Consider the following 14884-nt stretch of genomic DNA (forward strand, 5'->3'; position numbering starts at 1 on the left):
CCCATTTGCAACAAAGAAAATGTTCCTTAAAAAACAGCCAGGCTGCTCTCCACCAGGACTGCAGTTCTGTTGTGCTTACTCCCACCCACCACTACCATTGTTCCATTTGCTCAGCACCAACCCAGAGGGAAAAATGCTATCTCTGAAATCGGTAATATTCCTGCCTGTGCTCCTTTGTTCGTTTGAAACTTGTCATTTACATTTAAATTCAACCAGGCAATGCTTTGTCTGAGATGTGATGGGAACCCAGGAAAATACAGCATGATTTACATGTATAAAATGTGCAGGCTTGAAGCAGTGCCTGAAAATCAGAGAGTCCTGGAAGCAATAATCACCATAACCATTCCTTTTGCATTATTTCTATGACAATACTATTAGGAGAGTTGATATGAAAACATGGAAATGTAATCTCATTAGAGAAGATCTGAAGGTAGCTAAGGACATGAACTTCTGCAATTACATCTTTGAAAAGATGCATGGTGCTACCATTCATGCCAGTTCATGCCATCTCCAGTCTACTGCATGGTGTATCAGTTTACATCTACGTAGAACCAGGAAATAAAGCACATGAGAAGACTGTTTTAGGAGTGTTTATTTTTTAAGATATGAATGTCTGGGCAATGAACTCCTTTCCCGTTACTGACGTACAGCTGCAATTCAAGTAAGGTCACAACATTTCTTGAAAACATTAAGCATAGTTTATTTACAGATCCACATCCAAGTACTAGAAGCACTGTTTGATAAACCAACTCGTTCCCAAGTTTCAGGAATATTGTTCTACCAGCAACCTCTCCTTCCAGCTGGTACTTCACAACCCTCAGAGCATCTCATTCACTTCGGCAACAGCAATTATCTGTACCAACCCTTTCCCTTCCGATTCCTGCTCTTATAACCCAACTTTCCCCAGTGCTGAAGGAACAGCCTGAGGTCCTAAACATGCTCTGAGATCAAGCAGAAAGCCCAGTGCCAAAAACTCACAAATTAAGGGCATTTGAGCTACGCATTGCTACTTAGGTTAGCTTTTCAGTCTCATGGAGATATTCTTTTTGTTTGCAAAACAATGTTTGCTAGTAAAAGCCAATTCTCTGGATCCATCTAAAACACACTTTTAAGAGGGATCTTCTATAAAAGAAGTCTAAGCTGACACACAAATGTCACTGAATCAAAAAGAAAAAGCCTATCCTATCTAACAAGAGATGAACAAGGACGGCAAAGCTCTTTAGGAGAAAAAAACCCAGTGGTTAACATAGACAAAAAAATTGAGATAATTGGAAGCAATTACTTTCAGGGACTCTGGGTTCAGACTTTTCTTAGCACAAAAAGTAGATGATGCATTTAAAATGAAGTATGCCAATTACTATGGGGCTAATAGCCATTTGAACATTTGTATTGCGTATGTGCATCATCCAACAAAAAAGAGCAAATGTGTCAGCCTCAAAAGTATAATTTCTTTGCTTTCCTCAATTTGTCTTTTTTTTTCTTTTTATATGGCAATGAATAGAGTATGTGAAGAAAAAAAAAGAATGCTGTGAAAGTCAGTAACAAAACAGGGGAAGAAAATCCACCTAACTTTCTAAGTAGTTATTACGTTGTTTAAAACTGACGTTCCAACAGCAAGCTTTCAAGTTTCATTTTGTACTCTAAGACCAGACATGAAAACACTATAAATACAAAAAAAAAAAAACCTGAAACGAGACTTGTTAAAGATGAGAAAAACTAGCTCTTCTTCTGAAACATATCATACCATATAAATCGATAATTAAATACAACGATATTTTAGCTAAGCTAGTTACTAAAGCAAGCAATCAGCCGTGACAAACTTGAAGTTTTCCAGTTCCCGGCAAACAGCGACGCCTAAACCCCAACGCTGTGACTTCTAGCGGCATGCCATTGAGCATGGGTCACCCGAACACGATGGCACAAGTCTGCCACCTGCTGAAAAAAGTCAAACCTGCACTAACAAAACCAAACTCAGAGCAGAGAGGACGTTTTCCTACAAGATTTTCAGCAGAAGGAATCCACCTACACACACAATCAAAGTAATAGGTAATAACTATTTCAGCATGCACGTGTTGTTTATGGTGTCAAATTCATGCTACTTTTGAATACAAACTTGTCAAAGAACTGAAGAGGCAGGAAACAATACAAAATACACAGAAATAACAGAAAATACAATTTATAAAATTAGTTTGAAAACAAACTGTCTACCTTCTCAAATAAGCACCTCCACATAACTTTAAGAATTGTCAATTGTTTGTCTTGGCATGTTCACATCAAAACAATTCAGCCACACTGTGACTGTGCAGTTTTTTGACTCTTCTGAGCTTTTGAGAAATCCCCTTCTTTCTGTCTCAGAAAAACTGAATCTGAGCCTTTAGTTTTAAGCAATGATTACAAAATTGTTAGCTACATTATTCTTGTTTTCATCTCAGACAATGTTACATTTCAGCAAATTTAGGAACCACAGCTCTACTGAAACCAGTAGGCCTTGGCAACAAAAAGCCATGACAAACAGAGTCTTTACGATGAATAGTTAAAACATACAAACAACTCCAATGGACGTTTTTCAGAAGCAAAATACTAAGATCAATTTTCCAAAAGACAGACAGTCCAAGATTATAAAGTATGTTTAACTAATTCTTAAACACTGCCACTGCTACTGATATCTATGAAATTCCTAACAAACACTTGAAATTTGGAAGACCTTTCTTTAAGATTAATCATGATGTAATTAAATCACCTTGATTTCTGAAACTGAATCACGTTAACATTAAATATTACCTGTAAAGTCTCTCTGGCTCACCAGCAAAAGTAAAAATATAGCTTTTTGCTAACCAACAAATTTCTCCTTTCCTGTTTTAATAATTCATGGATTTTCCCAGTTGTAAAAATTTATTTAAACTCAGCCTGATTTAACTTCTCAGAAAGCATTGAGAGTAAGCATACAGTTAAATTAAAATATAAGTACTCTAATAAATCCTGTGATAAAATATTATGCCATCCTACAGTATTCTTGACAACAAACTAGTAAAGCAGTTCACAGAGACCTCTCTACATGAGTACGTTGTGATGTAGAGCTCGCCAGAAAGGCATTGAGTTCTAATTTTTGGGGGGCTTTCTGTATTCACTTGTCTTTAAAGAAGAAATATATACTTGCATTAATACAGTATGTGTTAAAACTAGCTTTTCTTTTCACTTGGAACATGGCTGCTACCTCAGTTGAAAGGCTAAGTACAAAGCATAACCACTGCCCTCCTAACAGCACTGATAATCTGAGGTGTTCATATACCAGCATCAACAGTCATCCCAGACAAAATACAACAACCATGGATTACTGTACAGGATTTTTTTTTCATCTTGTCAAGGCAATGAATGCCTGCTCCTCTGTAAAAAGCCAGGAAAACAAAACAACAGATCTGAGAGATAGGTCAAAATTCTAGCCAGATCCTCACCCCTTTCCATGTTACCATTCTAACTGGCTCAGTACTACCATTTGAGGATGAAAATGAAGTTGTATTGAAACATGCTTATGCTCTTTACCTTGTTTACATTTTCACAAGAACATTATACAAAAACAGAATTGGATGAAGAAGGCGTGCAAGATTTTCCTCCCAAATCCATCACAGTAAAGTCACAGTGCAGGACAGCATCCTGGACTCCACAAGAACCATGTCGGATTCTTTAAAAGCAACCCAGTACACATTTCTCTTGGCCATTCAACTTGGTAAAGTCCAATGGAGAGTGATCAAAAAACGGCATTTCCTACTGTACACACATGGGCAACAAATTACCATCCTGGCAACGGGGCAAAAAGAAAGCAGTAACCTAAAAAGTGTTTCAAAAGCAATTTAAATAAACCCACTTACTGAGTGGGCTTTAAGGTTTCCTTAGAAGAAACATGGCTGCAAAGACATTGGACAGGAGAATGAGTTAACCACACTGTTCACGGGAAGGGCTCAGAGCCAGAATACTGATCTGCATACTGTAAAGAAAACAAAACTAACAGAACCACTATGTGTAACTCCACAGCACTGACTTTTGAAGTGGGATTCCATTTCAGAGTGACTGGAGTGGCAATAACATAAGTTCGCATAGCTGGCACTACAGTACTTTAGAGGGCAAGACCTTAGAGATGCTACGCAGTATGTGAAACTTTCAGTGCCCCCAGCACATCATTTAGTTACGTTTATAAAAACTGCTTAACTGTTAAATTGAACTTTTTTTTTTAGCCTCATTAAAGCCATTTGCTGACAGGAACCATTACAGCCTTCTTTTACTCTGAAGATAGTGCACACTGAATGGTTTTTTTTAAAAAAACAAAACAAAACAAAACAAAAAAACAAAAAGAACCACCACCACCAAACAACAACCATTGTATTTTACCCTTGTAAAAAATACATATTCTCCATAGTTCCATTAGATTTGCATATATATGAAAAGCACTTAAAAGAACAGTTCAGTAGTGCCATTAGTAATTGTTTAAGATTACAAGTCAAAGATCTTGGAAACACTGAGTTCAATTTGGAAATGCAAGTGCACACACATCCTACTTGAATACAAACTGTGAACACAGAACTTTGGGACATAAAAGCCCTATTATTTACAGGGGCATTCATTATATTGCATTCCACTGTGTAACAACACGTTTCAGTCTGACACACATAAATTACTCCCCTTCTAATAGTTTACAATATCAACCGCAATTTATCTTTTGTTGTACAGTAACATTTATTCCCCCAAAGAAGGTACATGCAGGCAGCCTCCACTGTATTTTCTAACTACCAGCTTGAAATAAGATTTCCAAAACGTCCTAATGATTAAAGAGCCAACATTCTGTTTGCAAAACTCATGTAAGCATTTATTGACAAAAAAACTCCTGAACATTCAGTAGGTTGTAGGACGTAGGTGTTTCTGAAAGCGTTATCGTTCAGCAGTTTTATACCTTGACCTTTAGCAGGCACAGATGGAAGGGGTGTGTTCCAAAGAGGAAATATGCATCCCGAGGTAACACTTAGACTCTGTTTTAAAGACAAACCTCAGAAACATAAACTGCCATATCTCAGACTACATTAGAGAAAATATTACAATGAAGAATAACTGTAAACATCTCCCATGTTTCACATTAATTACTGTTAAGTGTTCCCAAATTTCATCTCCTACCCAATTTATTAATTCCAGGAGCTCAGAAATTCAATATCCGCACACTGTAACATATCACATCCAATTCCAAGAACGTAAGCAACTTCCTTCCTTCTCCAGTCCTCAGGGAAAAAATAGTCCACATATAATATAGAACATGGTACTTTGTTCCAGAATCCACAGTTCTAAAACGGAACTTGGTTTTCATAAGGGTATGAAGGTTATAAAAAAAGTCACCACATAAACCTCTGGATTTCTACACTATTTGGCCACTGGAATGTTTTGTTTAGGAAAAGATAAAATGTTACTACATTCACAACAACATAAAAAGCCAACTCAACAAGTTGTCTATAAACAGGTGGAAATGGAATATTGAGCCTGTATATTAAGAATGGCAAAATAAAGTAACGGAACTCTAGCAGCTTTTGGGGAACCGTGACTGATAATAAACATACAAAATACATTAAAATCCAGAATACCGATTTTGATTTTATTGTATCAACAAAACTCCAGCCGGCAAATATGTAGGCTGGAACTAACACATACTTTACAAGCTCATGTCTTTGGAAGATTTTTCTCCAGACATAGAACGTGTAATGTCTATTATCTGCTAGTAAATACTTATGAACATAGGTAAATTTCCAAATCAAGAACAAAGAGATGGCAGTGAATAGGCTGTACTGCACAAGGTGTCTTCGCAATGACTGCAGGAATTTCCTGATTTTAGTAGGGGTCAGTAAATGAGGGAAAGAAAAAAAGAGAGTAAAGGACAAAAAATAGAACAGCTGGGGAAAGTGCAAACAGGCTTCGTGGCTACTTCTGTCACCAACAACTATTCCACCATTGATGATGACAAAAACAAAGAATGCAGTTACTAATATAATGTATGGCCACGTTAAAGCAATAAGCGTAACTAAGTTTTTAGGCAATGTGAGATATTCAATAAGAAATCGCATGATTATGGTCAGATCAGAAAACGATGTTCTCAAGGAAGAGATCCTTTCGTCTTTCTTTTTCAGAAACTCTGTCTTCCAGGCTTCGTTTAGCTTTTCTGCAACAACACTTCCAGCACAAAAAACGGTCCACACAATATTTGTCTGACGAAACATGAAAGCACAAAATCCAAGCAGAGCTGAAGCTTTATGGTTACCATAAAGGCACATTAAATACGCGAAGAGAGTAAAAAATACTGATCCTGTGTCCGTATAATAAAGGAATGTAAAAAAATAAAGGGTGGGAAATGTTGCAAGAGTTAACGAAGACAAGATTCTCTGCAAACCAGACACAGCCTAGAGAAGAAGCAGAGAAATATGATTAGTAATGTCCAATTAAAAAAACACATATATTTGTGAGAATTCCATTATGACAGTATATCACCTCTTACGCCCTTTGATTCCACTGCTGTATGACCACATATGCTTCATTTTTGTTAAGCTCCTGTTATGGTAATATAGAATGTCGGACAATACAATGTTAAAAGACAAATAAAAACATCAAACTTTATTGCTGGTGAAATAAAAATATGGCAAAGAAAATACACCAACTCTTTTAATACATTGAGGGTTCACATAATTGTGACATCAAAATCATTGTGGGACTGTAATTGCTCCCACATCTAGGATAAAAAAATACATTAATGGGAAAAAGAAAAAAAAAAATCAGTCCTTTATGCCACTGCAATCTCATTATCACATTCTGTTTGTAAGACAGCAAAACACACCATGCTGTTTTGTCTTTTGAAGCCAGCCCACAAAATGGTCAGCTCAAGTTTCTAATCTTTGGTGCAGCATTTATTGTTCATTTTCGTTATAATTCACAAGTTAAAAAAGAAACTTTAAAGAAGACAGGAAACCATACTGTTTAAAACTTCTGCCAATTATTTCACTCGCTACATGATATAATGCAATTCACAACATTAAAAAATGCTGCCTGATGTTTCTGAAGGATGCAGCGTTGGATGAAACAGTCACCACCATAAAGAAAAGAGAAAATGCTCAGAGCCCAAAGAAACGGCAACAACAGAAACACAATTTCTCATGTTTGTACTATTATCAAGAAATCTTTCATCTTCTTACAATTATACTTCAACCTCCAAACATAAAATTAAGTATTCCAAAAAAGGAAACAATTTATTGAATTTGACTTAATTTGGTTTCTTTTCATGTGCTTAAACGTGCATTAGTCCCCTGTAAGAAAACATATCCTTTACGGTAATGGAATCGGGGAACAGGAAAAATGTTCTTAGGGGTAAAAAGTGAAACTAAAGAACTTTCATGAAGTTGAAAGACTTTGACTAGACCATAAACCGCTGAAAAAATTTACCTACAACAATGGTGGATGCTTCACCACTTTAAAAATACAACTGTAATTCTCTTGTATCCAAACTGAACCATTACGGTCTGGATGGGTAAACAGCTAAATAGGTAAAAATGGGCTGTATCAAACTCTATCCAAGGGTAAGAAGAATACTGGAGGCATCTCTTCTAGGACCTGCCCTGTTTAACATCTTTTTCAATGACCTGAAACAACAGACTACACTCATCAAGTTTGCAGATAACACTGACCTGTAGTGACTCAGACAATACACTCAAGGGCAGGGCTGCCAATCAGAGTGACCTACACAGGCTGGAGAATGGGGCTACAGAAATCTTATGAAATTCAACAAAGGCAAATGTAAATGCCTGTATCTGAGAAGTAAGAACCTCCTGCAATGACACAGCCTTGGCATGGAGTAGTTGATGATCCACTTTGGAAAAGGACCCAGGGGTCTCAGCAGGCAGCAAGGTGAACATGAACCAGCAGTGTGCCCTGGCACAAAGGAACAGCAACAGCCTCTTGAGCTGCACTGACAAAAGGGCAGCAGTAGATCAAGGAAAGTGATTATCCCTCTCTACTCCGTATTTGTCAAGCTGCGTTTAGTATACCATGTCCAGTTTTGTGCTCCATAATAGAACAAAGGCATTCCTGAACTGGAGCAAGGGCAGAGGGCCACTAAGACAGCGAAGGGCTGAAGCACCTGCCCTGAGCAGAAAGACTGAGGGAGCTGGCCTTGTTCAGCCTGGAAAATAGATGGTTTTGGGTGGACTGAACAGCAGCCTAGCTATGAGGAAGTTAACAGGCAAAGGGAGTTGGGCTCCTCAAACGGTGCTTGGTGGGAGGACAAGAGGCAATGGGTATAAAGTGAAATAAAAAGTTCAGACTGGATGCAAAAAAAAAAACCAAACTAAACTCTTCTATCATGAGGCCAGTCAAGCAGTGGAACAGGTTGCCTATTGAGGTTGTGTTGTCATAGAGCAACCTGGTTTGATCTCAGGGTTTGCCTGCTTTGAGCTGGAGGTTGGACTACAGACCTCCCAAGACCCCTTCAAACTTGAATTATTCATAGAAAAACAGAATATTCCAAGCTGGAAGGGACCCACACGGATCATCAACTCCTAACTCCACACAGGACCACACGAAAATCAAATCATAGCTCTGGGAGTGTTGTCCAAATGCTCCTTGAACTCCAACAGCTCAGGGCCATGCCCACTGCCCTGGGCAGCCTGTTCCATGCCCACTGCCCTCTGGTGCAGATCCTTTCCCTAACCCCCCAGCCCTCTCCTCACACAGCTCCATGCCGTTCCCTCGGGCCCTGTCGCTGTGACAGAGAGCAGAGCTCAGCGCTGCCCCTCTGCTCCCTGTGAGGAGCCGCAGCCGCCATGAGGCCTCCCCTCAGCTCCTCTGCTCTGGGCTGAGCAAACCCAGGGACCTCAGCCACTCCTCATACATCTTCCCCTCCAGACCCTTCACCAACTTCATATCCCTCCTTTGGATGCTCTCTACTAGCTTGATGTCCCTCTGATATTGTGGCACCCAAATGCACCCAGTGCAGGAGGTGAGGCCGCACAGCACAGAGCAGAGTGGGACAAGCCTTCCCCTCGCCTGCTGGCAGTGCTGGGCCTGGTGCGCCCCCGAGTACAGTTGGCTCTTTGGGCTGCCAGGGCACACTGCTGACTCACATTCAACTTGCCATTGGCCAGAACCCTCAAACCCTTTTCCATGGGACTACAGAGTTTTTTTCCAACCTGCATTATTTTCTAACTCTTAAATATTGACACTGAATGTAGAATCTTTTCTAAAGAACACATTTTGATTCAAACTGAATCACAGAATTGTTTGAGCTGGAACAGTCCCTTAAAGGTAATCTAGTCCAATTCCCCTGCAACAGACAGGGATAGGCACTGCTAGATCAGGGTGGTCCAGCCTGACTTTGAATCTCTCCAGGGACAGGGCATCCACCACATCTCTAGGCAACCTGTTCCAGTGCTTCACTACCATTAATATAAAAAAACTTTTTCCTTATATCCAATCTAAATCTCCTCTTTTTTAGTCTGAAACTATTGCCCCTTGTCCCATCACAACAGACGCTGCTAAAGAATCTGTCCCCTTCCTTCTTACAGCCCCTCCTAAGATACTGGCAGGCCCCTTTCAGGTCTCCCCTCTTCTCTTCTCCAGGCCCAGCTCTCTCAGCCTGTCCTCACAGGGGAGGTGTTCCATCCCTTGGATCATTTTTGTGGTCCTCCTCTGGATGCGCCCCAAGAGGTCCACATCTCTCCTGTACTGAGGACTTCACATCTGGACGCAGTAGTCCAGGTGAGGCCTCACCAGCATAGAGAGGCAGGATCAACTCCCTTAACCTGAGGCCATGCTTCAGTGGGACTACTTATCAATACACACAAGAGTACATTTTCAGAGAATCAAACCCTGACAGAGGAAAAAATATTTTTTTCCTTTTTTAGAGAAAAGGTATGTGCATCCTTGGTCAAACTGACCGTAAAAATTATATAAAACTGAGAGCGTACATATGTAAACATACACAGTCAAGAAACTGTTTGTACTGGTGCACAAAACAATTCTCCTTTGTACCTTATTTTTCTGATGGATCTTCAGCAGAAGCAGGTACAGCAGGTAGAAGTTGCCGGCGCTGACGAGGAGGTTGATGAACCTGAGCATGCCGGTGGAACACACCACACTGCCTGTCCAGCCAAAGAGCCAGGCTGCCGGCTTCACCACGCCGACCGACAGCAGGTACAAGCCTGGTGGGGTGGTGATCATGGGGTCCCACTGCAGAATGGGGAACACAGGTCAGAGGGCTGCTGTCAAGCAAAAACCACACCACAGGTGTGCAGCAGGGTTTAGATACACAATTCCAACCTCTGCTCTGCTTTGTTAATCACAGAATTGTAGGGGCTGGAAGGGATCTCTAGAGACCATCGAGTCCAACCTCCCGCTAAAGCAGGTTCCCTATGGCAGGTCACACATGTAGGCATCCAGATGGGTCTTGAATATTTCCAGAGGAGGAGACTCCACAACCTCTCTGGGCAGCCTGTTCCAGCTCTCCATCACTCTGACAGTAAAGAATTTCTTCCTTGTGTCAGTATGGAACCTCCCCTGTTCCAGTTTGTGCCTGCTTCCCCTTGTTCTACTGTTGCTTGCCCCATCAACTGTTGTCTGTCCCCATCAATGTGACTACCGTCCCTTAGGTACTTATAAACAGTGATGAGATCCCTTCTCAGCCTCCTCTTCTTCCGGCTGAACAGCCCCAAGTCTCTCAGCCTTTCCTCGTAAGAGAGATGCTCCAGGCCCCCAGTCAACTCTGTGACCCTCTGCTGGACTCTCTCCAGCAGTTCCCTGTCTTTCTTGAGCTGGGGAGCCCAGAGCTGGACACAGCACTCCAGATGTGGCCTCACCAGGGCAGAGCAGAGGGGGAGGATCACCTCCCTCGTTAATGTGGATGTTTAGTGAATTTCAGGCATTAGCAGCCAGGCACAGCCCACCCTTCCGTGCGACTTCAGCTCCCTGCTCCCTCCTACAGCAATAACCCAACCTGAGCGGATCGAGCCAACCGCGATGGCTGCCGCCCGGAGGTGCCCCCAGAAGACAGCCCCGAGGGCCGGGCCCACCTGCAGGAAGCGGCCCTGGCAGTAGGCCTGCGCCTGCGGGACGTGGAAGACCTCGTCCATGTAGGGCTCCCGCAGGCGACGATTGACGGCAGCGAAGAGCAGCGACGAGAGCAGGAAGGCACCGCTCATAACGGCCGAGAAGCCGTACGCCTCCACGCCCTCCATGCTGCCACCGGGAAGCGGCCGCCCGTCCGGAAGGGCCGCGTGCGGGCAGCGCTGGGGCGGCAGACGGGGTAGGAGGAGGAGGAGCCGGCTGCCGAGCGGGGCGGCTTGCGCGCAAGCGTGCTGCTCAACCCAGCAACCCTGGAAATCGCCTTAAGCAGATACGAGCGTTATTAAAACGCTGGTTTGTATGAGGCCGCAGTAGCGTTTCTCTGTGCTCGGCTGCCCTGCTGGCGCTGCAGGATGCACCTCACGCACCCGCTGGAGCTGTTCCCCGATCGCAGCGTCACGCTGCTCCTCTTCAACCGCGTGCAGAACGCCGCTGCCCTGCGGAAGAAGGCCATGGAGGGGTCCATCGAAGGAGCGCTGATAAATCCTACCATGGTGAGCGGGTGCTTTCCTGTCCTGCTGCACTGCGGTACGGCCCTGAAGGCCGCGGAGCGTGTGGGCGCTGCCTGGTAGCGGAGCGGGCTGTGTGGGCAGCGGTGCTGCGGCACCATTGGCCCGCTTGGGTGCGGGCACGGCCGCTGGTTGCCTCTCCGTGTCGTGCAAGTGTAAGGGCCCGCCTGTGTGGTGGTGGGGCGAGGCAGGGCTACCTGCATATCGGAGTCCTAGTCGCTATATATTCTGCCAAAAGTTTGGAGCCCTTGTTCTTCTTTAAACTCATAACTGTTTTCTGAACTAATGCATGTTTGTTATAAATTACCAAAGAGGCAGTTGTGGGGGGCAAAAAAAAAAGATGTGAATCTGGTTATTTGCTGTCAGCTTTAGTAATAGGGTTGTTTTTTCAAAAGACTTCAGTAACCCGACTTGAGAGTGTAATCTTTATTTTAAATATGGTAGTCTCACCTTGAGTGCTGTGTTCATTTGTGGGCCCCTCACTACAAGGAAGATATTGAGACCCTGGAATGTGTCCAGAGAAGGGCAGCGGAGCTGTGAGGGGTCTGGAGCACAGGTCTGATGGGGAGTGGCTGAGGGAACTGGGATGGCTCAGTCTGGAGGAGGCTCAGGGGAGACCTTATCACTCTACAGTGACCTTAAAGAAGGTTGTGGCGAGGTGGGGGTTGGCCTCTGCTCCCAGGTAACAGCAGTAGGATGAGAGGGTATGGCCTTAAGTTGCAGCAGGGGAGGTTCCGGTTGAGTATTAGGAATGATATCTTCTCAGCAAGAATGGTGAGGCACTGGCACAGGCCGCGCAGGGAGATGGTGGAGTCACTGTCCCTGGAGATGATCAAGAAACGTGGAGGTGTGGTAGTGAGGGACATGGTTTAGTGGGCATGGTGAGGATGGGCTGGTATTTGCACTAGATGATCTGAGTGGTCTTTTTCAACCTTTATGATTCTATGACTGTCCCACTCAGGAAGTAATCCATTGGCTTTGGAAGAGCAAGAACTGCTAAAGCAGCTTGCAGAATGTTGTACTGCTCACTCTTATGACTGCGGACTTAGGCTATCAAAATTAGTTGGTCAGAATTTTTCTAGAGTTCAAAATACTACGTTGAATTTGTTTAACTTTGGTTGTATTTTGCAGATTGTTGATCCTTTTCAAATTCTTGTGGCAGCCAACAAAGCGGTTCATCTACACAAGATAGGTAAAATGAAAACCAGAACTCTCAATGCAGAAATTATCTTCAACCTTTCACCAAACAACAATGTAAGATACGCTCCTCAGATGTCATTTTTGCTAGAGAAACTTGCTAATATACTTGCAGCCAGACAAATATAGGTATCCACTTAACCTAGCAAACTAATAGAAGTTACTGTTATTTTTAATAACACTAATATGCTGATATATCTTGTTGGTTTTTGGAGTTCCATTAAGATAAAAAAGTGTTATTTTTTTCTCTTGGTTTGATCCAGTAACTGAAAAGACGTAGCAAGAACACGATTATTTTGATGTAATAAGTGTAATATTTTGATGTTTTTAATCTTTTCCTAGATTTCAGATGCATTTAAAAAGTTTGGCATTTCAGACAGTGACACAGCAGTACTCATTGTTTTGGTTGTAGACAGAGAAAAAATGGTAAACCTGGAAGATATAGCATCTCAGGTAGAAGGCCAGCAGGTCCCTCTAGATGAGCTTCCTCAGCTAACAGACACTGCCAAAATTAAAAAGGTATGCAACCAAAAGAGATAACGGGGGTAAATAAAAGGAATAATGTGTGTAATTGTCTGATAGCATATCTCAATTTTCACATAGGGTTTTTATTTCTTTAGCATGACTGTAAACTTGGTTTACATTACACTTTTTTATTTTTCTAATCTGGGGGAAAAAAAATTCAGGCATCACACGGTGACATCACAAATTTTAAGTCATCAAATTCTTTAAGGTAGTCCAAGTTGGACCATAAAAATGAATTCCAGATTGATGCCCACCATACAGTCACTATTGCTTCCTGTTTTCTCAAATATCCATTTAATTGAAAACAAATTTTCAGTCCTAAGGAATTTCTTAATCTTGAACACCCAAATCGTTTCAGCATGGGTGACTAAAAAAAAAAAAGTGTTATTAGCTGCTAGAAGTTGTGTTAGGGCTTGTGTGCTCTTAACAGATTGCCATATGCTAGAAAGGTATCTTGAAGAATATGTGTTTGAAGAATTTTCTTGAAGAATATCTGGCCCACATGTAAAATTAAGTAGTTTAAATCTTTCTGATCACCTCAAAGTAATGATCAGAGACACACTACGATTGGTCCAATTTCGCTGCTATCTAAGAGTACTGTTCTCATTCAGTTTCTTAGCTTTCTCATTTCTTGCAGTTTCAGAATTTGCTTAGTTTCTCACTCCCAACTTCATCTAGCCTGCAAGACGAGTTTCTAATGTAAAAAGTGGGAAATCTTCTAGTGTGTGTTTTTGAATGTATGCAATCCAGTTTTTCCCTTACACAGCTTTTGGTTTTTATTGTTCTTTTTTCCTGCAGATATACAAGATTACTCCTCAGGAAGAAGAAATTGGCACCTTATTAGATGGTATTATTTGCAGGATCTCAACAAAAGATGTTTAATGAAAATGTGGAAATAAATATTTTTTGATGTAAAAAGAGGTCTTTTTAAGATATAAAAACATTTCACTGCAATTTATCCTGCATCTCAAAGAATGTGGTGTGGTAACAAGCTGCTTGGTGACATCTGAGCTTTAACCAGAAATGGAGGAGCTTTAATGTAGGGGTAATCTAAACTGTATTCTCTGCACAGAGAGCAGTTCGGCTGTGCTTAGCAGAATTTGCCATAGCCATATCAGTCATTTTCTGAGCAAGAAGAAACAAATTTTGCCAGTTCATTGAGCTGATAATAAACAGAAGGCTTGGAAAGCTGTATTTACTGTACTCTTTCAGCAAATGTTTTATTATCACCAGGTAACAAAATTACAATTTCAAAAATTGTGAATAATTCTTTTATTAACCCTACCTTAATTTGATTTGGGACTCCAGTGGACAATATCAGTTGAACAATCCTGCTACTGGATTTTTCTCTCTCTGTGATATGATGTTTTGTGGATGGGCTAGAAAAAAAGGAAAGTTTCTATAAACTGTCTGCAGTGCCTCTAGAGAAAGGAATGGGGTGGTACACCATGGCAACCACTGATGGGTGCAGTGTGGAACAGTGGCTTCAGAGATGTGCAAAACAGTGAATAAGATCAGGA

General features: G+C 41.7%; 2 protein-coding genes across 3 annotated transcripts; one reads left to right on the forward strand and one right to left on the reverse strand.

Annotated features, from left to right (window-relative positions):
- LOC110392405 (putative Dol-P-Glc:Glc(2)Man(9)GlcNAc(2)-PP-Dol alpha-1,2-glucosyltransferase) lies at positions 576-11278 on the reverse strand. Of its 2 annotated transcripts, XM_021384648.1 has the most exons (3): positions 11082-11278; positions 10045-10242; positions 576-6428 (listed from the first exon to the last, which is right to left on the reverse strand). In XM_021384648.1, the coding sequence occupies exons 1-3, from the start codon at positions 11244-11246 to the stop codon at positions 5373-5375; spliced, it is 1419 nt and encodes a 472-aa protein (XP_021240323.1). In that variant the 5' UTR covers positions 11247-11278; the 3' UTR covers positions 576-5372. The 2 variants fall into 2 exon arrangements, with proteins under 2 accessions (XP_021240323.1, XP_021240324.1); XM_021384649.1 differs by lacking the exon at positions 10045-10242.
- TPRKB (TP53RK binding protein) lies at positions 11453-14558 on the forward strand. Its single transcript, XM_021384650.1, has 4 exons — positions 11453-11627; positions 12774-12896; positions 13182-13358; positions 14163-14558. Exons 1-4 carry the CDS (start codon positions 11487-11489, stop codon positions 14244-14246), a joined length of 525 nt encoding a protein of 174 aa, XP_021240325.1. The 5' UTR covers positions 11453-11486; the 3' UTR covers positions 14247-14558.

The sequence above is a fragment of the Numida meleagris genome, chromosome 1 (genome assembly GCF_002078875.1).
Source record: "Numida meleagris isolate 19003 breed g44 Domestic line chromosome 1, NumMel1.0, whole genome shotgun sequence".
Lineage (NCBI taxonomy): Eukaryota > Metazoa > Chordata > Aves > Galliformes > Numididae > Numida > Numida meleagris.

Excerpts from the sequence above, each read along its gene's own strand:
- LOC110392405 (XM_021384648.1), bottom strand. The coding sequence starts at position 11,246 with ATGGAGGGCGTGGAGGCGTACGGCTTCTCGGCCGTTATGAGCGGTGCC. Across the intron at positions 10,243-11,081 it reads GCCAGGGCCGCTTCCTGCAG|TGGGACCCCATGATCACCAC; the intron begins GTGGGCCCGGCC and ends CCCATTCTGCAG. Across the intron at positions 6,429-10,044 it reads AGATCCATCAGAAAAATAAG|GCTGTGTCTGGTTTGCAGAG; the intron begins GTACAAAGGAGA and ends CTTCTTCTCTAG.
- TPRKB (XM_021384650.1), top strand. The coding sequence starts at position 11,487 with ATGCACCTCACGCACCCGCTGGAGCTGTTCCCCGATCGCAGCGTCACG. Across the intron at positions 12,897-13,181 it reads ACCTTTCACCAAACAACAAT|ATTTCAGATGCATTTAAAAA; the intron begins GTAAGATACGCT and ends ATCTTTTCCTAG. Across the intron at positions 13,359-14,162 it reads ACACTGCCAAAATTAAAAAG|ATATACAAGATTACTCCTCA; the intron begins GTATGCAACCAA and ends TTTTTCCTGCAG.